Here is a 12,573-nt window from a genome sequence, read left to right as displayed (position 1 = left end):
ACCTATGGGTTTATAAAAGTACTCGATATAAGAACATTCTCATGACACAGACAACAAAGAAAAAAGAAACAAACCACAATTAAAATTTATTTAGATGGGAGCAAGAGGCTTGAGGTGGTTTCAGCCCACATTTTGCTGCCTAGAGATGGGATGGCATGTCCCAAGAATGAATATACAGAGAGAGACTAGGAATGAGAATCATTTGTGCTGTGACTCTACAGCGAATTGCAGTTGATATATTGTGCATGTATTGTGATTTAAGAACACTCCTGCTTCTGCTTAATCAAAATCCCATGCAACATCTAAGACCAACAAATAAGTGAATTTACTAATAAAATCTGCACTCTGATCATGTGGAATAACACTGAACCCTGACAGAACTGTGATCTACAGTCAGTTTCCTGTAGCTCCACATTGGTCCCACCTGGTGTGATTAAGTGGTGGATGCTGGATGTCCGTGTGGCCGGCGTGCTCCGGCACTCGGCGGTGGGGCTCTCGCCTTTCCTATTGCTTTCCGAGGGCTCGGGCTGGCTGCCCTTGGAGCTGCTGACAGCCTTGCTGGGGCACAGGGACTGAGTTTGACTGCTGCTCTTTGGTGGGCCATTCTGTGAACTTGACAACACACCCAGCTTCTGACTGCGCAACGTCAAGTTCTGAACCTGGGAAATGGGCAAAACATGAAAAGACTCAAACTCTATAAATAGCTATGATACACATCAGACAAAAACAGCGAAAAAAATTACATTTTGTAATGCTTCTCATCCCATGTGATTACAAGAAGCTAAAAATCTGCATATCAAAGTATCTTTAAAGCCATAACATTTAGAGAAGGATAGAGATCTTTATTACTTTAGTGATAAATACAGAAGTCTTTTTTCCCTTATTGGATTTTTAAAAGAAGTGAAAATTGTTAATTAATTTGAATTAAAACTTTTATTTTTCTCTTTTATTGTGCCTTCAAAGTAAGTGACACAAGACATCTTAAGCAAAGGCAATTTTACTTTTACAGACACTGCAGAAGTGCAGTGGTTTGTGAGACACCACTATAAACCAGAGCCTTGGGTGGTCACTGGGACCAGAGTCTTCTCTATTATCTATAGCCTAACAAAACTGAGACCTTTGTTTCTATATGAACCTCCAAATTAACCAATATTAACCTCCCTTCTCATCATGACACCACCAGTATAACATGAAACAAAAGGTTTGCTTTCTGAAATATACGTCAGTCAAGGATCATTTTCACTGAAGTCTGTTAGCACACCCAGATTCTGCACATAACTACCCCAGATCTCCAATCCTAATGAAAATTTCATTTTCAAGGATAATGCCTACCCTTGTAGCACTAATTTACATCGTTTTTTACATGAAAAAGAGGACTAATTATTATCACCATTCCCTATTTTGATTACATAATACTATACACACTCAACAGTTAGTACTGTGTAATGAGCAGGCAGTTTACATTTCACTTCTCACTGCTCTGTGTGTCACCACAGGGCACATTCAATCCCATACAACTGTGCTTGCTTCCTCACTGGAATGCAGAATGCATTTACTGCCATCCTGCCCCAGTGAGGACAAATCCTTCAGCACACCTTCACAGGTAAGGTGACTCAGCTGGAGTTTGGCAGAGCCACCCCAGCAGGCTCATCTGCTTTCTGGTCTGGGGTGACAGTAAAGCAAGAAAAACCAAAGCACAACATTTCCTTACTTTTCATTTTTGTCCTACTCAACAGGGCAGACCTTCAATAAGTTTAGACAAGCTCACCTGAGTAGCTGCAGACTGACAGGAAGATGAGGAGGATGAGGAGACAACAGGAATGTCAGACTGGACAGCAGCCACAGTGGTCGCAGGAGTAAAAATAAGCTGTTAACCAAGAAAAAAAAAATACATGGTAACAGACTGAAAATTTTTACTATCTGTGAAAGAAATGCAGTATCTTAAAGAGATACCATATGTACACATATTGATGCACAGCTTCTAAGATTTACTTTTTTACTTTTAGATTAATTTATTTAAAGAACTATTTATTATGGTAATTTTAGTAAACAAAGAAAATTATAGAGAATAGAAACAAAGAAAACAAAAGAGAATAATGTAAACAAATATTATATTGGTTCTGCAAGTTGAGAAAAATCTTTGAGGTAGAAAAACACAGCTATGAACTTTCATACAAGCACATAAGAAGACTTTCCCTTCAATACTACAAATTAGTGAGGAAAAAAAAAGACAACAGAGCAGCCCAATATCTACTATATTCAAGAAAGAGAGCTTAGATCTTCCAACAGGGAGAGACCAAAGCCAAACTTGGCAAGGACTGTAATCAAAACTTACCATCTGAGCTCGTAGATACATTTGAGCCTGGCTGGCACTCAGGGTGGGAGAGGTGCTGCCCAGCAACATCGTCTGTTGGGTGATGCTGCTGCTGGTGGTGTTGGAGGTCTGAGAACGGCTTATTATCTGTGCAGGTGTAGGAGAGGTGGAGAGGTTAATCTAAGGAAACAAAAACATTGCTTCTGTCATGGAAATTCCATCACCCTAGGGTCTAAAGCCAGAAAGCCCTTGACAAAAATGGCAGGGGCAGTTGAAATCTCTGGACTGTGAAGATATCAAAAATATATTGAGCCAATCATCACAAAATTGGATTCTGGTAAGATTGTACATTTTTATTCTTAAACTGCAAGCAACCACTTTGCAGTAACTAATAATAAGCAGTTACAAGTATAAACAATGATATGAAGTCTGAAAAATATGTCTCATAGAAATAAACATTTACTGAATATGTAGAATGAGATTTCAATATTTTAAGAAAAAACACCTGAAGTTTAAATTTAAGACCTTTAAATGTTTATATTAACTGCCTTGACTGGTATCATCTACTATGCAACCTGATCAGGACGCTTCTTTGTGCCACTACTTACAGATTTTCAATCCTCATTTCACATACACACACTGAAAAACTACTGAAGACCAATAACTTTTCCAATTTCACATTAAATGCTCAAGAACCACTCTTTAGCATCTTCTTCAAAAAAGAAGCTGTTGTGTCTTTGCTTTTTCTTTTTTTCTCTAATCAGTCTAACAGAGTTAAGTGCCCAGCTCTTTTTCATCACTTACTTAAAGGATTTCCTTGAAAAAACCCAGCCCAATTATTTTGTTAGTTTAACATCAGACATCTTAATAGAATTTCCCTCTGAAATTTAATGAATAAATGCTTTTACTTTTAACAACTGTAAGCCAAGCCAAGCTATGAGAGCTTAAAAAAATACACAGTTAAATCACTGAAGCTATGCACTGGAGTCATGAACAGCTTGAGGGTACGATTAATAAGCAGGATGTCTGTAGGACTAACAAATCCTACTTCAGACAGCTGTAAAACTATACAGAAGATACTGTGCATGTCTGACAATGGCACTTAAAGAAATACAGCATGAACTGAACATAGAGCTGCTCATAACTGAAATCGGAGCACATGCCTAGCATATGGGAAGTGAAACTGCAAAAAAGATGAATGATAAAAGATGATAATCAATAAAAGAATGAATGCTATAAACATTTAATCAGTTTCATAAATATGTGAGCATTGACTTGGATTCTTTAGATTTTGTGCAATTTAATCCCTGATACACAGTTACGATTTTCACCTACAGTAGTGCCCTGAATAAAGAAACTAAGGTAGAAAATCCAGTAAGAAATCATGTAGAGATGAGAGCTCAGGGAGTGATTTCTGCAGGAGTTTGAACAGCCACTGGTGCTTGTGGAGTGAGCAGCTGCCCCTCAAAGCATTAAGAGGGGTCTGGGAATTGGGAAGCCAACACTGGCCACCAACAATCACAGACGGCATCCAGAACTTAGTACAGAGTCATCATACTGCTCACTGTGTCTGTAGTATTAATTTTAACAATACAAACTGAAATGCTGTTAATATTTTCTGGTTTTCCCTGTAGCCATATAACAACCAAGCAGGGTTGGGAATGGAGGGAGGGCTTGGTGCAGTTACGTACCGAGGTCTGCGACATGCTTGACTGCTGAGTGACACTCCCAGTGGGGGAAGTACATTGCCTCCCACCTGACAGGCTTGCCTAAATAGCAAGAATATGTGTCAAATAGTGAAATCAGAAAGTGCTTAAGTGATGTTCATTTTATTGCACAAACCATCAGAAACAGCTCTCTCTACCTTTACCTTTCTCTGAGCTAACAGAGCTTTACTCAGTGGAAATAGTTTTCAGCAAAGTGCACTCTGCACTATGGAATACTATCTGCAAGTTGCTAAGTTCCTTGAAGTCCTACCAAATTTCAGGCATGTAATTCTTTCAGATCAAGACCTGAAGAAAAATGATCAGAGGTAAAGTCTTCCAAACTGCTAATGATGGAGCTAAGAGATCACCTCACCACCTATGGTGCTCAGAACTTAAAATGCAGTATCATAAAAAACTGTCATTATTAAAACTCATGTAATAATTTTCTTGTGATTAGAACCTTCTAAAAATATATAAATGCTGTACAGAGCAGCCTCATATTCTGGAATGGTAACTTATGTATGCACATAAAGTGTGTGTCACAGGATGCTATTCCAGCCCTTAAGATGAATATCAGGGACAGTGATTTAGGCTTCTGTATGAACAGAACCAAAACTTCTCAGCCTTTCCCAACCTGATTTTCTCTGCTCTGTTTCAGTTACTGTATATCCACATAGAAATCCATCACAACAAAAAAAAAATTACCACAGAAATATTACCACAATCTAATAAAAAAAGGTATAGAAGAAAAAGCCAGGAGCAAAAATGAGTCAGTTCTGACACCAAACAGCCATATCCCTGAGGTCCATAATGCCATTTAACATTTCCCTGTGTAAAATCATTAACAACCACCTCTCTCTGCAAGATCGTATTCTCAATCCAAGGCAAACTGAGGTCAAAGGAAATCTTGCCACTGATTTAATTCAAAATGGGTCTCCTCCAGTGATCACTGATGTTAAAAGCTGTGTTTCAGATATGAAATGTCATTTACCTCCTAAATTTTCACACTCAGGGTTAAAATCTAATTTGCCATTACTTATAATGCAGCCAGATGTGAGGCAAAACACACTAAGATGCCAGATGTTTATTATTTTTTATTTCACTAAGATACAATGCCATTCATTGCTTCTCCCACCAACTTTTAGAGAAAATCATGGGATGAAGATTGAAGCTGTCTACTTTTAATATTAATTTTATTACTGCTTGATGGTTTACATGATGCATTATAATGTATGCAATAAAGCATGGAATGGTTGCCTACTGGAGCATCTATACCACTGAACAAAATCCTCCAAACAGTTTGGAGGATGATACAATTTAAAACAACAACATCATTAAAATATAACAGTGAATTATCATGAGGCATTAAGCTCAGGCACTTAAGCTGTTATTACATTTGACAATGACTGTAGCCCTGCTCTGGACAATTCATGATTCTTTTTCAGCAATCTTCACTCTCACCTGTGGAACAGTTGCCAGACTCTGAAATTGGGTACTGCTTAAGTGCTGCTGCTGCAGAGCAGCAGTCTGCAGCATTAAATGCTGCTGTTGGGCTGCATACATCTGCTGGAGGTACTGAGCAGCTGAGCTAGGAGGACGATGCAAGGCCTGCTGAATAACCTGTGATGAATCAGTAGGTAATTAATTACAATTACAAAGCACGCACCATGCTGACATGTTATTTAAATTTACCTTTATGAGGAAATAAAGCCAAATAAATTTTTTCACACCAATTATGTCATACTGAACTTGCCCCCTCACTGTTCTTGACCAAGTGACAGAGTATTGTCAACATCAATATATTCACATTCTCAAGGACAGCCTGACAATACAGTATCATCCCCAACACATCATCTCAGCCTCTCAGCTGCTTGTCAACACATCCTACATCATCTTCTGCTTTTTGAGAGATCAGAGTAGTGTGTGAGAAACCCAATTATCAAACACAACAGAATGGCGTGTACAGAGTTCAAGGAGACCTAATTTAAAGAACAGCAAGAGGGGGCTGGATCCCAAGCAGGACCTACCCACACAAATACTTAGGATCCCTCTAGTCAAAGTTGGTCAAACAAAAAGCTGCATTTTGCAAAAGTGTATGTTAATAATCTGCACCTTCAGCAAATGGTGAACAAACCAAACTTCCTATCACAGCATTTCCCCCTCTCTTATTTGGGATACAGGCCTACCCTGAACTATCCTTAAGTGCTCTGAGACCATCCAGTAAACACCTCCTGAAAACCAGCAAGGCAGCTATTGAGAAAGACAACAGCACTGAAGAATGGAAAGTGAATGCTGTGCGAAGTACTGCACAATGCCTGTGCTCAGAGCTCTGTGCAGGACAGGAGGAAGCCCCAGAGCCCAGTACCTGGACAGCATGTCTGTCAGAGCCGCTGTAGACGGAGATCTGCGGCAGCGGCGTGCGGGAAGTGGAGGTGCTGGTGACGGTCGTGGTGGGTGCAGAACATGTCGTTGTGTTGGGTTCATTCTCCATAGCTGTGCAGCGTTTGTCCAGCCTGGCAGGAGTGACACAGAAGCAGTTCACAAGCAAGGCCAGAACATCTGATTTTAATGCAAAAGAATGTTTTGCTGAGACAGAAAAATGGACGATTTTCAAAAGATAAATTACACAGAGTCACGGAATGGTTTGGGTTGGAGGGACCTTAAAGACCATCTTGTCCCACCCACTGCCGTGGCAGGGTCACCTTTAAATACACCAGATTGTTTCAAGCCCCATCCAACCTAGCCTTGAACACTGGCAGAGATGGGGCAGCCATAACCTCTGTGGGCAACCTCCACAGGGGCTCACCAAGCCTATAGAATTCCTGCTTAATAACTAATGGTGCTATAGTCTAGTCGAGGTGCTAGGGCATAGGTTGAACTGGCTGATCTTAGAGGTCTCTTCCAACGTCCTTATTTTGTGATTCTGTAATCTTAGTTTGTAGAATTTGCTATTAATTGACGCAATCTCTTGAGAGATGTAGTGATAATCTTCTAAGATCCATGATAAGTAGCAATAAAGAACTAATTTAGGAATACATCCAAGATTTCCAGCCAACTACACAGAACCAGTAGCACCTTCCTCACCCACACCAGCCCAGGACTGAAAATGCTGGCTGACCCTGGACACTGAGCAAAACCTGCTGTTGGCCAAAATTACCAGTGAAATGCTCTGTTTGGAGAGACAGGGAAAGGATACAGGAAAAAATCCTTTTAACAGCAGTAGCTCACACAATACAGCAAGAACCAAATTAAAAACTACCTGTTTAAGCACCTCAAATGATCCTCCCCAGTCTAATGTGGCTTCCCTCTGTTGCAGAGCACAAAATGTCATATTTATAACTGAAATTAATCACAAAACTCAATGTATGTTATGGGGGTGTTTACTGCAGTTTCTTTTTCAGTCTTTGTATTATGATTAAAAGGAAATCACATAGTAGCTGTTTATTGCTCTCCAAAGGATGCCAAAAAAAGGGAGGGTTGTGAAGATGTGTTTCTTACCATAAAGAGGGGCTCAGAGAAATAATCAGAGAGAGCTGCAATGTATTAGAAAAAAAGCAGCTTTGCCAAGTTCTTAACAAACCGTCCATTGGACGCTGCATCAAATGGGAATATAATCAGGAGTTCAACTCACACAGCTGGAAGCAGAGCAGGACAGTGCCAGGCTGCCACCCTCACCTCCCAAAACACGACTGCTCTGCAAGCAGAGGGCTGCACATAGTGCTGCAGTTCCTGGAGACCTGCAACAGCTCAACTCTAACACCCACATGGTCACCTAAAGACCTCTTGCCTACTCTTGTATTGGACACTTGCATGGACTTTGTCATGAAAGAAAATTTCTGGCAATCAAAGACACTTTGAACGCAGAGATCCCTGCTACCAGAACTGAAGAAAAAAAGAAATTTGTTGTTAAAAATGCAGGTCTGTTGTGCATTACTGATGCCACTTGTATACCTACATCGGGGCACAAGTTAACAATTGGGTTCCCACTCCAACTGCAATAAACCCAGCATCATTTCTCAAACCACTTTACATTACTTTCACATAATGAAAAGTATCTTTAAAAAATCCTGTCTCCTTCAGTGGACATTAAAAGCACCTCAAAATACTTACAACTTATAACTTGTCTAGCTAGTTTTTGCAGAATTATACAACCAGTTAAATTAGCTTGATACATGCCTCATTTCCTTAATTCTCAGCCACAGTTTTGGTGTGTTATAAGCGAGATGTGTAACATATCCCACTTAATAACTAATCCATCACAAGTTTACTCCATGACAGCTGTTAATCCTTTCGCTCAAAATTATTTCAAAAATAGTATTGTCATTGCTCAGGTTGTTCTCACAGAGGACATACAATGAAAAAAGGATGTACAGTAAGAAGCTCCTGAATTTTTGCTCATCATCTCCATCTCTCCTCTGACACCGCACCTTGTGCAGGTATCAGATGCTACCTTGTAAGAAAATTAATTTTGTTTAATGAAGATCTTGCAATGATGCTCCCTGAACAATGTTAATTCAAACCAATCTCCATAACGCCAAGTAAGTTTTAGAAAACACACTGATTTGAAACAACCACTACACATTTAAGTGAGCCCAAAATACAAAGCACAGCAGAAATCTCTATTGAAAATACGTATTTATTCAAGCAGTAACAGTACAAGACACCACATAACTTCAAGTTACATTGTGCATAAGGTAAATATTCCAAAGTTGTTTCTTTATATTTTTCTTGGTCAAAGCAACAACATGAAGTAAAAAAAACAAACCCTGATGTTCTATACCAATTAACAAACTACCCTTACAGTAGACATAAGAATGTCATTATTCATGTTTTGGAAAGTTTTGGTGAATGCCATGGTAATAACTAACAAACCCTGCTGACAGCCCATAACCACAACCATCCACAACCACATGGCTTATTCCCTTTTTTTTTTTTTTCAATTCACAACCTCTCCCTGCAACTCCAAACCACAAAAAAACAAAACCCAAACTAAATAAAAATTTCTTCCAAGCCTAACCCCTACAGGCATTCCGGTATTTGAGAGAGAGGTCAGAAATAATAATAAATAAGAAATAATGATAACAACGAAGGTGTGCTCTGCGGGAATACCCCCCACGGCACGCGGAGCACCGGGCCCGCGCTGAGGGGCCCCGCTCGCCCCTCGCCGGCCGCCCCCCGCCCGCCCCGGCCGGGCTGCCCCACCCTCACCCCCGCCTCGCCCAGCCCGGCCCCGCCACCGCCCCCTCAGGAGAGCAAAGGCGAGCGGGCGGGAGGGGCCGGCGGCGGGGCGCGGTCAGGGCGCGGCTTCCCCGCCCCCGCGGCCCGGCCGGGGCCCCGCGGCGGCCGCTGCCCGCGCTCCGCGCGCCCCGCGGGGACACTCGCCTGGGACGCGCCGCTCAGGGCGCCGCCGCCGCCGCCGCCGCCGCCATTTTCTCGCCTCCCTCACGGGGGAGGTGCCGCGCGCGCGCGGGGCGCGGCCGCCGCCGCGCACGTGACGGGGCCCGCCGCCATGTTGGTGAGGGGCCGGGGCTGAGGGAGAGCGGCGGCGGGGCCGGGGCGTTGGAACGTGCGGTGTTTTCAGCCCAAATAACCCTCTGCGTGCAGCAAAACAGGGGACCTCCTTCAAGAGACTCCGACATTTAGCAGCTGTTGCTCAGACACTGTCTGCAGTGCGTCCATACTAATCACGGCGTGAGCATCTCGGCTTTCCTTTCTGAGGCTCTGCTGGCTGCCACTCACCAGCTCAAAGCACTGTGTGAATATGAGTTAATGACCTCTCTTGCATCGTGCCTTGTTTTAGCACCTGATACATACAAATCTTTGTACTGTAAGTACAGGAAGCCTGTATTTGGCTGACTTTGGGAAGTGCCTTCAGGCTAAATCCTCTGTGACTCCCACACCTGAGAGTTCAGAGTGTCTGGACAATGCATCCAGGCACATGGCGTGGCTCTCGGACATGTTCTGTGGAGGGCTAAAAGTTGGACTTGATGATCCTGACATTTCTTAGGGCATCCACCACAGAAGCCAGGCTGGGGGATCCCCATGGAAGGGTCAGGGATGTGGGGGCCACAATGGGGAATCCTAGAATGGACTTTTGGAATTCCATTTGGAATTGAAGGCCATTTGATGGAGACTACACAGAGAGGTGGTGGAGTCCCCATCCCTGGAGGTGTTCAAGGAACAACTGGACGTGATATTCAGTGCTCTGTTCTGGTTGAGGTGGGGATTGGTCAAAATTTGGAACTCAATGATCTTGGAGGTCTTTTCCAGCCTAAATGATTCTTTGGTTCTAAGAAGAGGGGGGAAATTGCCAGATACCTAACAGCTAGTTGGGATAACTAAGTTCTTTGCAAAGAAAAGAGACTAAGCAAGTGTCTAACAAAACTCAAATACCTGCCAAAGCATTAGAGATGAGCTTAAACTGTTGACAGGTGAAACAGTTGCACTGAGCACAAGTGAGATGCCTGTGACAAGTGGTGACAATTCCACAGGTCTAACGAGGATGGCTCCTTTCTATAAAATATGACATAATTCAGCAGGAGAAAATGGGAATTTTCATTTGTCAAAAATAAAGGTGTAGGGAAAATGACCCACTTTTAAATACTCTTGAAATCCTCTAGGAAAAAGAAAACATCTTAGAAGTCTTGGTCAATATAAGGGTGAGTTCAGATACACTATGGTAGATCCTGTTGTACAAAGGGGATCTAAGACTGTGGATGCTGACTGGAGGAGGCAGTGGGGAAAAGGAATTGTTTTACCAGAACTGAAAAAAAAACCAAAGGTTCTTATTTTCAAAGATGAATCTGTTCAGGAAGTCCTGGGCAGCATATGTGTGTTGTCAAAAAAGCTATTGATGTTAAAAAGGCAAAGCTGAGAGCAAATACTGCTTGCAGTGATAAGGTGGATTATAATTTGTAGCTTTAATAAAATACCTTTTTTTAACCACCCTGCTACATCCCTAGTTGAAACACATCCTTCATGTTATTTTCTTTAAAAATATCTCAGCCATTTGATAAAAGGGAATTAAAGCTTCGCCTGAAATTAACTCATTGTGGGCAGTGCACATTGCAGGAAGTCTTCAGAATTCCCACGGAAAACCCTTTGGTCAGCAGTCTTTGTAAGGAATGCATTGCCATTGCCTCTGAACAGCTTCTGTTGCCCCTCAGCTCTGTGCTGGCTGCTAAAGGGCAGTGTGCTGCTTTTGCCATGGATTTGTGCTAAAATCCTGAATTTTCTGTCACCTCCCATATTGGGTTGGCAGCGACCACAACAGTGGAGGAGTCACGGTGTGAACAGATTGCCAAGGCGCATAGTTAGATGTGTCTGGTGCTGGTTTTCCTAATGCTGGGATGGGTTTGGTTTACGAAACAGCTCAGGTGCAGAGCCTGGTCCATGGGTGGACAGCATCTGCTTCCTAAGAACTACCAGTATGGGCATCTCTGGTTCTTTCAGCCTCAGAACAAGGACAATTGCAGAATGGCTGGGGTTGGAAGGGCTACAGATGCCATTCACTTCCAACCCCCTGCCATAGGCAGGGGCACCTTCCACTCTGCCAGGCTGCTCCAAGTCCCATCCGACCTGGTGAGTCTGGGACACTTCAGGCATGGGGCAGCCACAGCCTCTCTGGGTAAGGTGTGTCAGGGCCTCATCACCGTTACAGGGAAGAATTTCTCCCTAACTGTTCTCTCTTTAAATTTAAAGCCATTCTTTCTTGACCTGTCACTCCACGCCTTTATCCAAGTCCCTCGCTGGCTCTCTTGGAGATACCTTTAGGCACTGGAGGGGGCTCTAAGGTTTCCCTGGAGCCTTGCTGCCTCTCGGCTGAACAACCTCTCAGCCTGTCTCCGGAGCAGAGACGCTCCGATTCCTGGGCCCTCTCCTCTGCCTCCTCTGGACTCGCTCCAGCACCAACACGTCCTTCTGTGGATGGACCAGACCTCAGAGCAGGGCCGCAGCACTGCAGGCGCTCAGGATGAGCTGGAGAATCCCCTGCTGCCCACGCTGCAGGGGATCAGCCCCATCGGGACGTTTTCCTCCTTGGTTCCCTATCGCGGCAGCCACGCGCGGCTGAGGCGTCCCTCAGCCCGGACCCCGCTCCGCTCCCGCCGCGCCGGCGCCACGCTTCGCGCCCGCCATGCTCCGCGCTGGGCCGTACCAACTGTGGGTGCGGGAGTGACGCACGCCGCGGTGTCGCCCCCGTTCCCGACGGGGCCGCGGGAGCGGAGGGACTGCGTGCGCTCTCACACCCGCCTGACCGGGAGCGGCCGCTGCGGCGGCTCCGCTACGGGGCTGCCGGTTACCTGGGTGCCGCCGGCGCCGCTGCCCCCCCTCCGATGCGGCGTGGAGCATCCCGCTCCACAGGTGCGGAGTCCCGCCGGAAAGAGCCCATGTAGAGCGCAGGGGGACACGCCCGGGACTGCCACCCGCATCCCGGGGCGGCGGAGCTGCCGCCCGGCCGCTCTCGGGGCGGCTGCTCCGCCCCGCCGGGGGAAACCCTGCGCTGCCCTCCCGCGCCGCCTGGCGCAGCTCCGCGCTCCCTCTCGGCACCGCTCC

At 44.4% G+C, this 12,573-nt stretch overlaps 1 protein-coding gene across 2 annotated transcripts in view; it reads right to left on the bottom strand.

The window, feature by feature from the left end:
• The window catches only part of PHC3 (polyhomeotic homolog 3), a 30,674-nt gene extending 18,102 nt beyond the window's left edge, over positions 1-12,572 (bottom strand). The window contains exons 1-7 of one of the 2 annotated variants that reach the window (XM_021548261.2): positions 12,321-12,572; positions 6,386-6,579; positions 5,482-5,640; positions 4,006-4,083; positions 2,336-2,494; positions 1,769-1,867; positions 425-659 (exon numbers count right to left, since the gene is read on the bottom strand). In XM_021548261.2, the coding sequence (XP_021403936.2) occupies positions 425-659; positions 1,769-1,867; positions 2,336-2,494; positions 4,006-4,083; positions 5,482-5,640; positions 6,386-6,579; positions 12,321-12,369 (973 nt within the window). In that variant the 5' untranslated portion in view covers positions 12,370-12,572. Of the gene's footprint in view, positions 1-424; positions 660-1,768; positions 1,868-2,335; positions 2,495-4,005; positions 4,084-5,481; positions 5,641-6,385; positions 6,580-9,402; positions 9,478-12,320 lie in introns of those variants that run through there. The other variant, XM_021548263.2, reaches the window with a different exon arrangement.
• Between the last annotated feature and the right edge of the window lies 1 nt (position 12,573).

This window comes from Lonchura striata, chromosome 10, assembly GCF_046129695.1.
Source record: "Lonchura striata isolate bLonStr1 chromosome 10, bLonStr1.mat, whole genome shotgun sequence".
Taxonomy (NCBI): domain Eukaryota; kingdom Metazoa; phylum Chordata; class Aves; order Passeriformes; family Estrildidae; genus Lonchura; species Lonchura striata.
Note: the sequence above shows the minus strand (reverse complement) of the source record. Positions and strands in the feature narration are given on the sequence as shown.